At 53.7% G+C, this 17,129-nt stretch overlaps 6 protein-coding genes across 6 annotated transcripts; 3 read left to right on the top strand and 3 right to left on the bottom strand.

The window, feature by feature from the left end:
* The first annotated feature begins 1,125 nt into the window (after positions 1 to 1,125).
* Positions 1,126 to 3,685, top strand: BO72DRAFT_436323 (nuclear localization protein Npl6). Its single transcript, XM_040943319.1, has 3 exons — positions 1,126 to 1,349; positions 1,463 to 2,534; positions 2,595 to 3,685. The coding sequence occupies exons 1-3, from the start codon at positions 1,301 to 1,303 to the stop codon at positions 3,226 to 3,228; spliced, it is 1,755 nt and encodes a 584-aa protein (XP_040797886.1). The 5' UTR covers positions 1,126 to 1,300; the 3' UTR covers positions 3,229 to 3,685.
* An 852-nt stretch (positions 3,686 to 4,537) lies between these two features.
* BO72DRAFT_385931 (ESCRT-III subunit protein SNF7) lies at positions 4,538 to 5,527 on the bottom strand (the record flags this gene model as incomplete). Its single annotated transcript, XM_040941609.1, has 4 exons — positions 4,538 to 4,645; positions 4,674 to 4,956; positions 5,027 to 5,237; positions 5,353 to 5,527. The coding sequence occupies 4 exons, from the start codon at positions 5,525 to 5,527 to the stop codon at positions 4,538 to 4,540; spliced, it is 777 nt and encodes a 258-aa protein (XP_040797885.1).
* Positions 5,528 to 6,108: 581 nt separating this feature from the next.
* Positions 6,109 to 6,681, top strand: BO72DRAFT_471235 (nuclear telomere cap complex subunit Ten1; the record flags this gene model as incomplete). Its single annotated transcript, XM_040947081.1, has 2 exons — positions 6,109 to 6,194; positions 6,336 to 6,681. 2 exons carry the CDS (start codon positions 6,109 to 6,111, stop codon positions 6,679 to 6,681), a joined length of 432 nt encoding a protein of 143 aa, XP_040797884.1.
* A 165-nt stretch (positions 6,682 to 6,846) lies between these two features.
* BO72DRAFT_221174 (MFS transporter) lies at positions 6,847 to 9,002 on the bottom strand. The gene is made up of 4 exons (XM_040939771.1): positions 8,518 to 9,002; positions 8,063 to 8,439; positions 7,724 to 8,000; positions 6,847 to 7,665 (listed from the first exon to the last, which is right to left on the bottom strand). Exons 1-4 carry the CDS (start codon positions 8,853 to 8,855, stop codon positions 6,942 to 6,944), a joined length of 1,716 nt encoding a protein of 571 aa, XP_040797883.1. The 5' UTR covers positions 8,856 to 9,002; the 3' UTR covers positions 6,847 to 6,941.
* Positions 9,003 to 11,065: 2,063 nt separating this feature from the next.
* Positions 11,066 to 13,179, top strand: BO72DRAFT_221095 (putative 3-beta hydroxysteroid dehydrogenase/isomerase family protein). Its single transcript, XM_040939770.1, has 3 exons — positions 11,066 to 11,440; positions 11,555 to 12,200; positions 12,297 to 13,179. The coding sequence occupies exons 1-3, from the start codon at positions 11,215 to 11,217 to the stop codon at positions 12,886 to 12,888; spliced, it is 1,464 nt and encodes a 487-aa protein (XP_040797882.1). The 5' UTR covers positions 11,066 to 11,214; the 3' UTR covers positions 12,889 to 13,179.
* Positions 12,937 to 16,088, bottom strand: BO72DRAFT_451186 (GMC family oxidoreductase). The gene is made up of 11 exons (XM_040945429.1): positions 16,027 to 16,088; positions 15,704 to 15,973; positions 15,501 to 15,654; positions 15,191 to 15,444; positions 15,095 to 15,138; positions 14,421 to 15,036; positions 14,297 to 14,357; positions 13,921 to 14,206; positions 13,699 to 13,824; positions 13,393 to 13,577; positions 12,937 to 13,278 (listed from the first exon to the last, which is right to left on the bottom strand). The coding sequence occupies exons 2-11, from the start codon at positions 15,844 to 15,846 to the stop codon at positions 13,147 to 13,149; spliced, it is 2,001 nt and encodes a 666-aa protein (XP_040797881.1). The 5' UTR covers positions 15,847 to 15,973; positions 16,027 to 16,088; the 3' UTR covers positions 12,937 to 13,146.
* Positions 16,089 to 17,129: the final 1,041 nt, after the last annotated feature.

Below are 17,129 nucleotides of genomic sequence, written 5' to 3'. Positions count from 1 at the left end.
AACAGCTTGCAGCTGCGCCCGCGGATCGAAACGATATCTTTTGTTGAGCAGCCTCCAATAATAAGAGGGATGGCCCATGTAGGATTACTGATAGACTTTCTTCCTCCCGGCTTCTAGTCCAAAATCCTGCTACGCAGTTCCCCAGTGTCACCACCGGCTGTTTTGACGATCCTAGGGTTGTTGCTTGGGTCGGCAAGGGCGACCTGTGATCAGTGAGGCCGGTCACCTGCAGCAGAAGCTGTGTAAGCGCGATCGCCGGGCCACACGCAGCAGCAGCAGCAGCAGCAGCAGCAGATCCATTGCTCCGGAGTAAACCACGCCGTGGAAGAGATAAAACACTACGGCGTACTCAGTATACGATACGACATGATCGCCCTTCAACACGATCAACATGATTGCACGAGGGGAGGCCCCCCCGACCCCCTCAGAGAAATGCACTGATATTCAACGCGTGCGGAGAAGAGGCACCCTATCATGGTGGGGTTGGGTTGGAGATGGGGGCAGATGGGAGGGGCAAAGGGTAAGAGGGGTTTCAGAGAGTGTCCAAAAGTCAAAAAAGAGAATGTCCACCGCCTTTTCCTCTCTACAGCATGTGAAGCTGGCTGCTGGGATGAAGCGCAGGCGATACGTTCTTACGTACCTTGTTGATACCAGTGGTTAGTTAATGTCTGTGCTTACCTTATCGCGATGGCGTTGGATGGTCGCTCAAGCCCTCATTGAGCAGCAGCAGTATGCAGTGCTCCTGGACCTGCTCATAATACCGAGTAAAACCACCTCTTGCCATCCACGGAAAATCCCGCATACTCATACTGCAACACATGGTGGAGAGGAGCCCGAAATGTCAATTGAAAGCCCGTAGATAAGTTTTGAAGGAGGTTTTCCGGAAAATCAGAACTCAATGCAAGCGCTAATTAAGTGTCGGCGATCGACGGGGCAAAAGAAGCGATGACATCATTCGGCAGCGAGTGTCAATGGGATCGCGCCATTGAGGGGGGCAGAAGTGGAGGAAAAGGGCAAAAAATTGGAGAAGGGGAAGGGGAAGGGAACAGAAGTTTTGGCACGTGGCAAGGCAGCATTTTATGTATGCCTGAGGCAAGAGTCTCGGTCTTCAGATCTTAGTCACGTGATAGATACAGCATCCTCGGCTAAACTAAAGATCCGCGTCCGACCACCCTCTTGGTTTAGCGCGACAGGCAGCGGAAAGGCACGTCCGAAGGGCCTCTTCCTCCACCTTACTCTGTTTGGCGTCCCCGTTCCCTCCTTCCTTTCACTTCAAACGGTCGCTCGCTGTCAGTCAACGATGGCCCGCAAACTTCGAGCGGCTGCCCAAGCAGCAGCTCAATCAATGAGTATGATATTCCCCTTCCTGCCTTTCCTGGTAATTCTTCTTTGGCTGCTTGCCAGGGCGTGCGTGCGTGCGAAATTGAATCCGTGATGAGCGCGAATATTAATTTCCGTTTAGGGAATGCCGCACCTCCGCTCCCCGATGCCTCTGACGAAGAAATGATCGAAGCACCGCCGTCGCGTGGCTCCTCGCCTGCTATGCCAGATCCTGGCGATGCGTCGGACAAGGATCCGGATGTGGAAGGCCCAACAGACCCAGCCCCCGAAGACGAAGAGGCGGCAACACCTGCACAAGATTCCAACGCGCCATCCCGGGGCGACACACCAACTCGCACTGGAGGTCGCATCTCAGCCATCCCGCGCAAGCGTCGCATAGGTCGCCCCCCCAAAAACCGCCCCCCAGACTGGGATGCGCCCGACGACGGTTCCGCCCCCGCGCCGATTCATGTGAGCACGCCTGTCAAGAGGAGACGAGGACGACCTGCTGCCAGCGGTGGACGTTGGGCGCGGAATCGCGGACCGTCGCATGTTACGCAGGTTCCAATCGACAAGGAAGGAAACATGATGGATGTCATCGACGATGAAGTAGCCCTGCCCGACGACCCGGAGGGTGAAACGAAGGTCGACAAGTGCGGAAATCTGCTGGGTGGCCGAGATTACAGAGTTCGCGTCTTCACACTTCTTAACCGTGGCGACCGGAAGTACATGTTGTCTACAGAGCCGGCCCGCTGCATCGGATTCAGGGACTCATACCTGTTCTTCCAGAAACACAAGTTCTTGTACAAGATCATCATCGACGATGACGCGAAGCGCGATTTGATCGAAAGAGAAATCATCCCACACTCCTACAAAGGTCGAGCTATCGGCGTGGTCACTGCCAGATCCGTGTTTCGGGAGTTTGGCGCCAAGATTATCGTTGGAGGTAAAAAGGTCGTCGACGATTATCATACCCAGGCTGCGAGAGAACGGGGAGATGTGGAAGGTGAACTCGCTGTCCCCGAGGACAGACTTCCGGGCCCGGGAGAATCTTATAACAAGAACCAGTACGTCGCATGGCATGGAGCCAGTAGCGTCTACCACACTGCCACACCCGCAGCCCCCTTGCCCACGGGTAAGGTGGTGGATTCAAAGAAGCGCAAGGTCACAGTCACAGGCGACAATTGGATGCTTGAGCACGCTCGCGAAGCAAGGTATGCGTTTTCTTGTTTCTTGATTTGGCTAGTTATACGATGCTGATTTTATGGATGCAGCAACTTCAACAGCCTTCTTTCTCAGACCCGCCGCATGAATCTGGATGGTCAATATGACATCCACACCAACCTCATGCAGTACCCAAAGATCATGCAACCCTCTCATGCTCGCTGGGAGCGAGTACCGCCTCCTGACCCGCGCCTTGCGAGTCGACTGGCACAGGGAATGTCGACCCTCAGGTTGACGAATGGTAAAGACACCAACGAGTCAACTGTTGTGGCGGATAGGGAAGCCGATGAATCGATGGATGACGCCGGCGACACGACGGCAGTAACAACAACCGAACCGACCGATCCTGAAACCACTACCATATTCTCTTCTGTCCCCATGGCTCTTTCTCGTCGCTTCGCCATCCACGATGTCCATTTTGAAACCGCCCCGTATTCAGGTCTCGGCATTCCCGGCCCGGACGGTGATGTCCACGACGTCGGCTCCAATGGATTCCTCAGCGTCGCTGATCCAAAGAATGCCGAGTTCATGAGTCCGGAAATCCTCGCGGAACTCCCGCCGGACTGCCAGGAAGCTCTTCTTGATGCCGCCGCAAATGAATTGCATTGGAAGTCGAAATGGGCCAGCGAGGCCATTGACGGAGCCCGTAGCAACCCGCTCAAGAGCTACGCCTGGTTCCCTTGATGGGTGTCACGTTCTCCTTCCCCTTCCCAGGGCCAATCCTGCAGGCAAAATTGAATAGCTAGCTATTCTGAGCCATACCCCGTCGCGTTTGGAGAGCATTGCAAGGAAATAGCTGGCCCGGGACGGACGAAAAAGTATTACGATAAATGTTCCTTTTCCGACTACTGATCATGCAACGGCGTCTTCTTTTCCCAGGTCTCCTTACATATCCGAGAGTTCATCCTTTCACTCACAAATTCGATCCAAATTCGGCACAGGGACGGAGGTGTCAGGTTTCCACGCGTTCTTACGGATGGGTTCTTTCATTGCCCCCCTTTTTCACCTTTATTTTTTTTTATTTTGCAGAAGGGTAAACATCTCCTTGGAGTTGGCGCTTTCCGATTCGTATCAATCGATCAATTGGGTCCCCCCTGAAATGTGTATTAATAGCTTTTCTTAATCTGATAGCTGAAGATTGACTTGCGTCGTCTTTACTCTTCTGGCCCTGGAGTAGGATATTTTCTCATGTAGCAGCCTACCTCGCATGGGAGATGTCTGAGCGTAGACGGCCAGGCACCAACCTATACTTCATCCACCTCGGCTCATTTCTCCGCAAGAACCTCTCCACCTGTCATTCGGAAAACATCCACCATTCTCGATCATCTATCCCGAATAAAGAGCAGTCAATGAACAGTCACTTGTGAATATCCAAGCGAGACAATCTTGACCTTGGTGTATTTCATCCTTTGCAAGCGGTAGGGGCTTGAGGATGGTCGGGCCTAGGCTGGTACTTAGAACCAGTCCGACCCGTGACCGAATCGACTGCCTGAGGTCCCATGGACCGTTCGCCAGCCAGCTGAGCTCGATAGTATGTACCTACCTAGTCTAGAAAGCAACTTTTTAAGGCAGAGTGAGTAACGCCTCCAGGCTCCAGCATGATATGTCTTCATTTAGGCCAGAACATCTGGGCAAGCTCGCTGGGGAGGTGGGTGCAGCACGGCAGGCAGATTCTTTGCGGGGACTCAATATAAGCTAAGCGCACGGGCACTTTGAAATTGTTTCAGTGGTTTAGGTAGTAGTTAATAGTATCTAGTTGTGGACATTGATTCATTCATTCCATTCCATCATGCGAATGTAGTAGTAGTGTGGTGGTGGTAGTGGTAGTGGTAGTGAAAAAAAAAGGGCAAACGCAGCGCAAACGCGGCTCAACTCCAAGACGCAAAAGAGAGAGAGAAAAATAAGAAATGGTGTGAAAGAGCAAAGCACGGGAAAAAAAGAAGCGGCGCAAGGGCAGACGGCACAAAATATTCTTAAGATACGGGGGACAGAATTACAGAATAAAGCAAAGAAGGAGGGGGTGCACAGCGCCCCCCGATCCCCACTTATCCCATGGCCATCTCGGCGCGAAGCTTTTCCAGCTCTGCTTCCTCGTCGTCTTCTTCGATGTGTGCGGGTTGGGTTTTGACTAGAGGTTTGAGGTTTAGTTGTTTACGTTTCAGAGATTGAGCTTGCTGGGAAGGTAGAGGAGTAGTGAACTCACGTTCTCCGTTGGCCGCGGCGGGTAACCGGTTGAGCTGGTCTGCCACGGGCACGGTGCCGGTCTTGAGCATCCGCTCGTCCATCGCCTCCTGCTCCAGACCCTCGAGCTCAGCCTCCAGATCGGCCTCGTCCGGTTGTTCGGTGATGGAGCTGCTTGTGATGGCCTGGGCGATCTCCTCGCTGAGTTGGTGCTGTTCGCGGAGTTTGTCCCTGTTTCAAGTGCCCACTGGTTAGCCCCCGGCTGCGCCGCCACTTCCAACCATGATGAACATATGTATACACGTACATCGTCTCATCCACCTTGTCGATGGTCATCGAGCCATGGATCTGCGTCATCGCCGCACCGGCCGCCTTCATGGCATTGAGAGTCTCCTGGTTGATGTTCGCCGCCTCGATCGAGTAGATCTGCTGTTCGAGCTGTACGATCTGCGCGGTCGTCTGCTCGAGGTTCTTCTCGTGGTTCTTCTTCCGTCGCAGGGCGTTTTTGGCCGCTTTTTGTTTAGAACATATGAGCTGTCTGTGTGTTTGAAGTTTGTTGTACCACGCTCCCGCAACCGTTTCCCCGGACACAACACGGTTGGATTTAGTGGAAAGAAAAGAACATACCGGTCTTATTCGTCGTCACGTTCTTCCTCGCAATCGCATCCTGCTCGTCCATCTGGCTTTCGAGATACTTCTCGCGCTTCTGGAGCATGTCCAGCTGCTCGCGGAGCATCAGGATCGCCTCCTTGGGCGCATCTTTCCGCTTCTGAGCGGCCGCTCCGCCGAACCAGGACCACATTGTTGATAAGGACTGTGTGTAGAGAAGGGGAGAGTCTAGAATGTATGTGAAAGACGGAGTATCTCTATGAGATTCTGCGTCTCACACCGATCCGCAATACAAAAGCTCGAGAAGGGGTGGGTTGTTGGGGAAGAGCGGCGAGTTTCCTTGGAGTGGGATGGAAGGCGGTCGAGGAGGTGTGAAGTGGGATGTGGTCGCAATAAGTGGATCTCACTCGATCGGACCCGGGAGTTAGTGTCGAAAGATGGGAGAAGGAGATCTGCGAGTCTGCCTGAATTGACTGAGAGAGCAAGTACAGAACAGTGTCTAGAGTTGAAAGCCGGGGCAGGAGGCAGAAGAGGAGGAGCGAGAAGGCAACGAACCCAAGTTGGATGACAATCCGCCTGCCCAGTGGTTTGGTTTTCCCCTCGTTTTGGCCCTATGACATACACGCTAAGCCTATCGGGGAGGTCACCGTCACGTGCCCACGTCATTTCCCGCTGCTTCGATATCTTCTCAGGCTTTCCTTAAGTTCTGCATCAATCCAACTAGATCCACCAGCTATGTATGGTGCGATGAAATCTCAATAAACGTCCGAAGGGATGAACGCCCCCATTCCTTCAACCCGCAGTTTTCTCTCGGATCTTCCCTCCCTCCCGATTGATTCGAAAGTCCGATTTCTCGGTTGGTGCGTCGGAACTTTCCCTGATGTGCAGCCACTATTCCCGCATAGAGTTTATATAGATCCGGGATGATTCATTTGCGTTCCCTTTAAACCTCGCACAATCCCACCTCATCCGTAGACGCAGAAGCTAATTCAACTCTTCAGCGTGAGAACATACCTGATCCGAACAGGCCACCTCGTTCTGGAGCACAACTATCCCCACCGTAAACCCCCGCAAGAGCCAGCCTCGGTGTTGGTCGACGTCAATGCCGTGCTAGAATCGGCCACGGCCGAGGAATTGCGCGTGGGTGCGTGGGTGACTGTGCTCGGGTATGTGAGAAGAAGAAAACCAAGCCAAGATGCCGAGTATGCTGGCCCTGCCTCCGTGTTCCCAGCTATCTACATTGAAGCTGTGCTGGTGATCCCGGCGGGTGCGGTGGCGTTGGGGGAGTATGAGCGGATTCTTCGGGACTCATTGGAGGCTGAACGGCGAGTGAGGAGGGCGGTTTGAGGTGGAGGTGGAGGTGATGGAGTATTAAGCCCAATTTCAGCATCTACGTATGCCCTGATGATCGGAGCCATGCTATGCAAGTCTGAACGTTGCACTCAGATTTCAAAGTAGGGGTCATCGTATAGATTTGGACCATGCACACGAAGCGCTAACTTTCGGTTTCAGCCATGCAGAGATTTCTTTATGGGGAAAACACATGAGCGTATGATTCTCTCTCCAATTCATGCATGCTCCTCTCAATGCAAAAATCCCTTTCCAAATTAAACCTCCATCTTTGTTTTCTCTGACACAGCCCCCCTCTCACCTCGTTGCATTTGTCGCTTTCGTTTCATCTCCAAATGCTTCTTGTCCTCCTGCATCCGCCGAATGAGAGTACTCCTCTCTCGAATCTTGTATCCATACTTATAGAACACGAACGGAATTGGGACAATCAGAACCTCCAACAATCCCAGCAACGTACCAGACCAGTTCGGCCCGATGCCCGAGTACATGTACGTCCCCACCAAAGGCAACACGCCGCCCAGGATACTTCGGATGACCGAGTTACCTGCCATGGCCGACGCCGCATAGACGCCATAGCTGCCCGCCAGGTAGTTCGTCGCATAGATGAATACCCCCGTGTTACCCGCACCGAAGGGGATCCCCGCCAGGATCGGGACGATCCAATGGACCGAGGCCGGAGAGCCGGTCCACGCAAACCAGAGCTCCCCCGCGGGGATCAGAAGCGCGGAGATACAGACGATCGACACCATGGCTTCCGGGGCGGGCTTGCCGGTTTCCGGGTCGATCTTGTGGCTGTTGATCATGCGGCGGATGAGCGGTTCGCAGGCGATGGTGATCAAGCACCCAGTTCCAATACCTAAGAAGGCTAGACCGGATAAGCCGAGAGACCAGCCGCGGATCTGGCGGAAGACAATGGGGTAAGCTGTGAAGCATAGGTACAGAATGCCATAGACGATGGCAATGTAGATGTTCCAAAAGATACTGTAGAAAGTACCACGTTAGTCTCGCGTATCGGGGAAGTGTAGAAAGAACAGCTTACCAGATCGGCTCAGTGACGGCCATGACAAATGGACGACTCAGATTGACCGTCAGCAGTTCCTTCAGACTAGCCTTCTGGTCGTAACGGCACCACCAACGCGATTCACCAGTTTCTTTGCGCAAACGGGCCGCCTTTTGCTGGAGGATAATGGGCCCATAGGTCTCCTTGAGTATGCACGAAAGGATTAACGCAACCCCTGACAAGATCAAGGCAATCCAATCCATCCAACGCCAGCCCAAGTACTGCGTCACGAACCCTCCGACTATGGGACCGACCACTGCATTTCTAGTCAATTTCTTTTTCTGGTCTTCAATTCTCAGATCCAACATTTGCGCATACCTGGACCATTGAGGGGACCAATACTCCAAATCGACATTGCCAGTGCCCGCTGATCATCGTGCGAGATATCCGCAACCATACCTGGCGCCGTCGAGATCATCACACTGCCGAAAAGCGCTCCAATGAAGCGGCACACAATCAAGGTGGCTAGGTTCTTGCTGACTGCGCAGGGGATGATCATGATTGTGAAGATTGCAAGGCATCCGACAGAAACGGGCTTTCGCCCGTAGAGTTCACTCAATGGAGCCATGAACATAGACCCGATGGCAAGCCCGATCAGGTACATGGTCAGTCCCAGAGTGACCACTGTGGTGGAGGCGCCAAACTCGGCGGCAATTTGAGAAATGCCAGATGTGTAGGAGGTTGAATAGAGAACTCTGGTAATCAAGAAACAGAAGAGTCAATCCTGGGGACCTGAAACATTCCGAGTGTAGGGAAGGATGATTGTAACTCACATAATCAGGGTGTTGTACGAAAGAAAGAACATCCCCATGGCTTTGTATCCGAGGGACCAGTTCTTCGGGTTGGTCCTGTCGAATTCATCCTCCCAGTCGACCTCATAGTTCGGGTCGGTTGTCCCAGTAGTGCCAATCGATGTCACCTTTCGCGCTAGTGAGGGTATCGAGATGCGCGATGTCCTCGTATTGATGTTGGCCAGAGCCTCTATCTGATCGGCAGTCTCGTCGGAAGATGTTGTTTCCGCGATGGAGTGGGCATATCTCGTGGTGGTCTCCTCCTCGCTGGGACGAATGCTTTTGTGGACATCTGGGGGCGGGGTCTGCGGGGACGCCATGATCTTTGCTGGCTGTTATGACAGCCGAGGCACCGGTGTGAGTCCGGTATATAACGCTCCAAAGTAGAGACTTGCTCTATATAGCGATGTATTAGATATTAAGACTAGGAATGAGGTTCCATGAGCTGAGTTGGTTTGAAGGCCTTCAGGATGTGGCTGTAATCTTGTTCTCCCGTTTCGTACAATAGGATATAGGCCGTTAAAAGCTATCACATGGGTAGCATTCAGGTCCAGATGTAGCAAGGAACCCCAGGTTCAGCTTGAAAGAGCTGGAGCTGTATAGAAAGTGGCGAGATGGAGAATAAATGTCCAGAGGGGCCAGGCACTGGAGCGAGAGCTAGCCCTCTTGAAGGAGTGGGATTGACATGGACAAGGACTTTTTTGAAGATTAGCGGCCCTGGGACTCTAGCTAATTCGGTTCAGGAATACAATTTAGGCTTAAGATTGGCGAGAGAGTAACGAGAGAGTGGGGCGACAATCTGTGCTGATAAGACTTTGGCGATAACTTGTAACTTCTCTATCACTTACTTGACCACCGGTATCGCATGTTAGTATGACTCGACGATCTGGCACTCTTCGCTTGTACCAGGAGGGTCTGCAGTAGTTTCGGGATTTGATCAAGCACTACCCTTGTCCGTAGGGTAGGTCAGGTTCCTCTGCATAGCAATATTCCTAGGATGCCGGATTGGTGCTCCTGCTTCGATCCCCGGTTTTACCCCAGATCATGATGGAGCTCATACTCATGAATATTAAACTCATGGGTCATCCCCGTGGAAAGGTGGACACTGGACACGATCTGGAGAATCGAGTTGATTGACACCAGGGCACCGCATCCATGCAATGACTGGAAAAGAAAGCACGTTACAGTCATTTACAGGCACGAGCCAATCAACGGACTTAGACAGAGATCGCAGGTCGGGTCCGCTTTGCCGCCCGTGCCGGTTTGCCGATCGACCTACAGGCGTTGAATTGTTCAAGGTTCTTATTTCAAGGCCTTGCTCGGTGGTCAAGGATAATATGAGTCCTCCTGCATGTTTGGGCCCTCAATTGACGATCACGAGTGCTGATTTGAGAGGATTTTAATACATCTGAACCTTGGCAGAGGCCCGTTGTTGTTGACTCGTCCCATAGAGTTAATCCCTCCAATATGCGGTCCTTGAGGCCCAACGGAGCGCTGGAAAGCTGCGTCAAAGGTGTTTAAAATGTGGATTTTGTGTGCCAACAAGAGCACCAGGTCTCTATGATCTAGAGCCATGGCGAATAGAGGGAGTATCAAGCTGTGCTCTCAAAAGGCATCAGCAACTGCCCAGACTAACAAGGTTCGGGACCCACCGAATGGGATATGGAGTGTTTCTATTTTCTCGACTGGGCCATCATTAGAAAGAGGCCGACATCGTTCATCTCAACCAGCTGGGCTCGGGTAGTCTCCAGACTGCATCTCGTCGACGTTCACGACTATCGGACTGAGGATTTGGTGGCCACAGTCACTGACAAAGCAGGTTGCTGTACTGCACACTGTACGGAGTACATAGGCACCGGATTAATTAAGACATCCCGGAAGATCGAATGGAGTCTCGGACATTTAACCTTGAATGGACTGACGACCCATTCGTGCTCGGAATCATCCCGAGCGACAATCCGGCCAATTCGTGGTGGAATCACGTGGGAGCATGTGACATGGCCTGGATTGACTCGACTGTTGAGTCACTCCGTAACTACAGTAGTTACTCCGATGCAACAAACAAACACTCATCAAGCTCGACATTCTACTTGCCATCTCTTGCCCTGCCGCAAACCTGGCTGAGCAGCAGATGTTGGAGCGACATCACGAAGCCTGGAGCCATGCTCCATTCTATTCGTTTTATGAGTAATCATCAATTAAATGCGAAGGATGGTCAAAGCTCACTCTCAATGTCCCGCGGACACCGCGGGATGAACAAGCACCGCGCTTGTGAGAGATCGTTCTCCTTTCTAGATTTCACTTCAATTTCACGGCAAGCCCCATACTTTCCAACTTCCAGACCCCCATTCCTGCAGAAAAGTCCGTGGCATGCCCGGTAGAATGCTCCGGTCAACCAACGAAAGGCTTCAAATTGTGGATCGCTGCATCGCTTTCTAACCGAGGCGACTAAATTTGGATCCCGTTCGAAGCGAACTCAACGCCCATGGCTCGAACCGCCATGGTGCTACCTCCGATAGGCTCGTGGCTCAGGGACACGATTCAATGTATTGGCATTAAATATCTACCTGGCCTCGAATTCTTCCCAGTTGTCTGGTTCTTGGAGTCATGGTTCCTATGCCACCCATCTTGTAGACTCGAAACCGCCACCTTTGCGCTCAGTTTAGCCCGGTTTTGGCCATGCTTCCTGCATTAGTCGCCGTGTCCGGCCTGGCCTTTCTTTACCTCTATCATGTCAATCGAGGCATGACCGGGGTTCCAGAGGAAGTCCGCCGTCTGTCTCCTCACCGCTGGACAGTCGAAGAGATCAAGAACGCCTACGAGGATGCGATTCGTAACCCTGTGGACGTCGAAAGCAGTCTGCCTCCTAAACAGAATCGTCGCTACATTGTGATTGGTGGATCGGGTATGTCTATAGCCCTGAGCTGTCTGCAGGAAATCTCCCGACTGCGGATGCGAACAGATAACTGTCAGGTCAGGAGGGGCCCATGTGCAAGAAGCAATTTCTAACACATGCTAGGACTTGTCGGAAACTGGATTGTCACACATTTACTTGCTCGCGGAGAGAACCCGGCAGCTATTCGAGTTCTAGACCTTCAACCACCTCGTCATGAGATTCTCGACCAGGGAGTCACGTTCTTCAAGACCAACATTGTCGACGAGGAGGCCGTCTCGAGCGCCTTTGCGCACCCATGGTCTGGAGCCGTGGCAGCCCTGCCGTTGACCGTGTACCACAACGCGGCAGTCATCCGGCCCGCCGAGCGTCACAAAGCTTTCCTATCACGGTGCCGCAACGTGAACGTGGCCGGCACCGTCAACCTGCTGAATGCTGCCAAGAAGCACGGCGCAAGCTGTTTCATCTCCACCTCATCCGGCTCCGTGGCTCTGCGCAGTGGCTCCTTCTGGCTCCCTCCCTGGCGGAAGACCCCCAAACACATGATCCAGGTGATCAGCGACGCGACCCCTCTGCCCCAGGAACACTACGACTTCTTCGGCAACTACGCCGTCTCCAAGGCGGAAGCCGAGTCCCTCGTTCGCGCCGCGGACGATCTCGAATCCAACTTCCGCACCGGCTGCATCCGACCCGCGAACGGCATTTACGGAATCGGGGAAGAAAACAGCGCAGGGGTGACAACGATGTATCTGAAGACCGGCGGAAACACCAGGTGAGCAGGGCCCCTTCCCCCTTTCCCCGCAAAATTTCCTGGTCCCCTTTGCGAAACAATCCACCCCCTAACCTCTTTTTCTTCTACCCAAAAAAGCTGGATCTACCCGGTCGTCCAAAACTTCGTCAACGCGGAGAACGTCTCGATCGCGCACCTACTCTACGAACAACGCCTCCTCGAACACACGGCCACCCCCGCAGAGCTCCCCAACATCGGCGGGCAGGCCTTCCTCGTCACCGACCCCAACCCGGCCATCGCCTTCAGCGACCTCTACCTCCTGCTCAAGACCCTGGCCAAGACCCCCGTCGAGTTCCCCCGGGTGCCGGCAATCCCCTTCTTCCTACTCTCCTACCTCGTCGAGTGGTACTCCCTCCTACAGCATCTATACCTACCGCGGCTACTCCCGCCGGTGCCGAGCGATCTAGCGCAGCTGCAGCCGGGTCTGTTCGCGATCTCGAACGTGCACGTTATTGCGGACGATTCGCGGGCGCGGAGAAGCCCCGCGCAGGGCGGGCTGGGGTACGCGCCGCCGATCGGGACCCTGTACGGGATGTGCAAGCAGCTCGAGGATTGGAACCGGCGGGCGGATGTCAAGGCCGCGGAGGCGGCGGCGAAGAAGGGGATGGTGAGTGTTTCAGAGGGTGGAGGGGTGGATGTCAATCTGGTTGTGCCTCCGACGAAATTATAGGTTGTTGATTGGGGCGGCAACTGTACAGTACACACACATATATACATACTTCACTTCAGAATCTGTACATAAACATGGGACTTACCACAGCTGAATAGGGCGAGCGACCCACCCTCGCACACAGAACATCAAGATGACCAACCCAGCAAAGAATTCAATCATAAATACGAAGTGAACATATGCCCAAGACCCTACAAACAAGACTACCCTCATAAATCATAACCCCCCAAATCATTCCCAGCCATCCAACCCCAACACTTACAGCCTTGACAACCCCTTCGTCTCCCCTGGCGCATGATACTCAGGCACCCTCATCTCCAACGCCGCCCCGCGATACCCCAAATCCTCCGCCGTCAACACCGCACATTTCTCCCCGATCAGCAATGCCGTCTGCAGTTGCCGGGAAATATGTCAGCTGAATGAAGCCCCCAACTCAAGAATCAAAACAGCCACCGTGAAACCTCGGGCAGAGGAGGGACGGGGGGGAGGGCGAGAAAAACGTACACTATAAGTATTACACCCCACATTATCCGGACAGATGGAGAGATCCGCGACCTTGAGTCCCCGCACGCCGTGGACGTTCAGGCGCTCGTCGACGACTCCACCCTGCGGGGCGAGGGCGTTGCCGGCCCGCGGGGCCATGCTGCAGGTTCCGAGGGAGTGCCAGGTTGTTTCGACGTGGCGTTGGACTTTTGATGCAGATTAGTGTGGTGTCTTTTTGGGTCTTGTGGGAGTAAAGAGGTTTTGAAAAAAAAAAAAAAAAGGGGGGGGGGGGTGGAAAGGGACACAAAGCGAGGAACAAAAACGCACCCCATTTCTCAATATGCTCGATATCCTTGGCCGTATACTTGAGCTCGTCCCGGGTGTCCTGCTTGTTGGAGTTGAGGAAGGTGGTCGTCGGCGAGGTACCGGGTTCCAGGGGGGCGGACCAGGAGCCTGTTTTTTGGTTCGGGGTGTTTTAGTATTCTTTAAGCTTTGTGGTGGAAGGGGTTTATATATGCCAAGAAGGGGGGGGGGGGAGCGGCTGCTTACCGTGCTGAATCCCCGCGGTGAGGTGGTTGGGCCCCGCGTAGGCCTTGGTGGTGGCGAGGTCAAGGTCGAAGGCGCGCGCCGGCGAGTCGTACGAGAAGTGCGGGTGCATGCCCGTGACCTCGCCGGCGTAGGCGTGCATGCGGCGCGCGGTCTCCCGGGACTTGATGTAGCCCCAGACCATGGGGGCCATGTCGCGTTTGTCGTTCATGAAGCCGGCGTCGAAGTCGGGGCTTTCGTAGGGGTCTGCGGATTGGATGTGCGTGAAGCCCCGGGAGAAGGGGTATTCCTGATTGATCCCAGACGAGTGAGCATGATGGGTTGGGTGGTGGCTGCATGTACGGGGTGGATTGGTAGGTAGGTAGGGCAGTTGACTTACCAGGAAGTGGAACATGGTGAAGAACTTGCCAGGGGGCATGAGCATGTGGTCGCCGAACCAGCTGAAGGGGATCGATCGTTAGATAGGGAGGCAAAGAGAGATTGAGGCCGGGGGGAGAACTCACCCAGCGATGACGGAGTAATGCATCACAGGCTTATCGGGCTTGTTCTTGAAGTAGCTCTCCCAGCCCTTGTAGAAGTCGTTGGTCGGCCAGGTCTTCATCTCCTCCAGTTCCTTCGGGGTGGGCCGGATCTTCACGCCGGCTTCGATGCCGTTCGTCGCCAGCGGGCCGGTGCCCTTGATGTTCCATTCGTCGAAGACTTTCTTCTGGACTTCGGGGTCTCCGCGCACGAAATCATCGAAGGACTCGACGTCCGGCTTGGCTCGGTAGACCGAGAAGGTCAGGTAGTGGTCTTGGAAGTTGCGGCCAACACCCGGTAGGTTCACCAGGGGCTCGACGCCAGCCCGGCGAAGCTTCTCGGGGTCCCCGACGCCCGACCGCTGGAGAATGAGCGGGGAGCTGAGGGTGCCACCGCAGACGATTATCTGCTTGCGGGCCTTGAAGACCCTCCGCGGTGGGTTGTGGCCTGCCAACGGCTTGGTTGGAACCGTTGCGACTCCGACTGCGCGGCCGTTCTCAATGATAACCTTGTCAATCTTGGTGTTGCACTTGAGGTGTAGGTTCGAGTACTGGGATCGGGTGCTGTGGACATAAGCGTGGGCGGAGTCGCTGCGCCGTCCTGGTGAAGATTGTCATTAGCATCGGTATAATGGATCAAAGGCGGAAAAGACTCGTACCGGTATCACGGTTGATCCATTTCAACCAATGTTCGGCTCCGTGGCTGAGCAAGCAAAGTTAGTATCAGACTCCGATATACGGTGCTAGCTACTGACCCAGTCTTCAAGTCCTGCAAGTCATCAGTAATAGGGATATCCTGCGACTCGGCCGCTCGGAGGAAGTCCTGCATGATCGGGTAGGTGTAATTTCCGAACGAGACCTTGATGGGCCCTTCGAAGCCATGGATGTCGCGGTTGTTGCACGCACGTTGGTAGGTCTCGTGCTTTCTCATCAAGGGCAGGAGTTCGTCGGTCTTCCAGCCGGCAGATTCCCAGTCGTCGTAGTCGGAAGCAGATGCACGGGTGTACATCTAGAATAGCAATCAGCCATGACGGATGTTAACTGTCAACAATGAGGTATGCATACCATGAAGTTGATGGAGCTACCACCCCCAAGAACATGAGCACATGGCACGACGGCGCGACGTCCATCGAGCCATTCCGAAGGCCGGGAATAGTAGAACGAGGCTGTCTTAGAGTCCAGCTTCATGTTGCGGGGATAAATTCCCGGGCGGTAAACCCTAAGACACGGTTGGTAGTGCTCTGACCACAAATAGGGGGAGAACTTACCATGGGTTGTTCAGATTGTCCTCGCCGGCTTCAATCAGCAGGACCTGAAGATTGTGGTCCAGGTTGGCGAGGCGGCCGGCCACCACACACCCAGTGCTTCCACCGCCACAGACGATAATATCATATTCATCGGGAATGGTCATGGCTGCGATGCGATGCAGTGCTTTCTGGAAAGTATAAAGTGCTCCCCGGTTATGGAACAGAGATGAGACTCAATCCCTGGCGGCCTTCGATGCTCATCGAGTTTATATAGCCCACACCCCGCCTCCACTGAAATCTGTCAGTCGTCATGACTAGACACGATAGGGCAAGAATGTCACAACAAACGAAGTCTGTCTCCGCACGAATCGTCCATGACCCCGCATACGACTCCTTGACCCTCCATGGTCAAGACAGGCATTGACCGCTCGCGGCCAATCAGTATGTCGCCCGAGTCAGGGTACTGCTATAGTAGACGAGGGTTATCAGCTTGGATGACTCTTGGATGACTTGGTTGAGAAGAGAAAGCTAGGGTATGTAGCTGGAAACAAAGAGCTTCCCCGCATAAAGAGAGGGGGCGATGCATTCATCATGCAGTAAGTGGCCCAGGGATACGATTAGGCAAGGGCATATAGTATGGGAGTGATAGTATGGAACATCATGAAACCGGAACGCGCAGGCACCGGTCAGACTTATATTATCTAAGATAATCCATTAAAAACCGTCTTTGTCTTCTTCAATGAGAACAAACGCAAACGGAAGGCAGGAGAGCACAAGCTTATGACTGGAAATGTCAACCTAGACAATACTCCAACCAGCAAGATTCCATTGCGATTGCAATGAAGTTGAAAAAACAGCTAGACAGCTGTGGGAGGTATAAGTGCAGTAGCCGACGATGTGCCGGAAGGATTGGCACGAAGGATTTTGCGGGGGAGCAGTGGACGGGAAAATAGCCATGGCAGAAGGTAGTGCAGATCAATCCCTGACAATAGTGGGGGGTTTTAAGCGGAGCTCGTGTTGTGGGTTGCTTTGAGCTGACAGGCTGATATCATGGATCGAAGTTCCAGACGCCGGAAGTGTTCGAGGTGGTGGAGGTGAGGTACAGTAAGAACTGTAGTGCGGGGATCGCCAGAACCCAGAGAGCTCTTCCCCACCTCCACCTGCAATGCATTGCCACCGTCAGTTGCTCGGCGCCAATAAATGATTTCCCCCCAATGACCCTCGGACTTAGAGCCCTGCTATTATGGTACAGGATCCGCCCTGTTTGTTGAAACTGGCTCTGTCCTCCCTCTTTTCTCATTCACGGCTGAGTATGCTCCAATGCACACGGGAGCGGAGAACCCTTCTGGAGGCCCACAGTCATTCGAGACATCAAGCAGCACCCTAGAAGAAGAAAAAAAAGTACTTTTCCCGGTCCATCCGGCCGAATCACTGCGCTGCGATAACC

Source organism: Aspergillus fijiensis (genome assembly GCF_003184825.1).
Source record: "Aspergillus fijiensis CBS 313.89 unplaced genomic scaffold BO72scaffold_54, whole genome shotgun sequence".
Lineage (NCBI taxonomy): Eukaryota > Fungi > Ascomycota > Eurotiomycetes > Eurotiales > Aspergillaceae > Aspergillus > Aspergillus fijiensis.
This window is presented reverse-complemented; position numbering and strand designations above follow the sequence as displayed.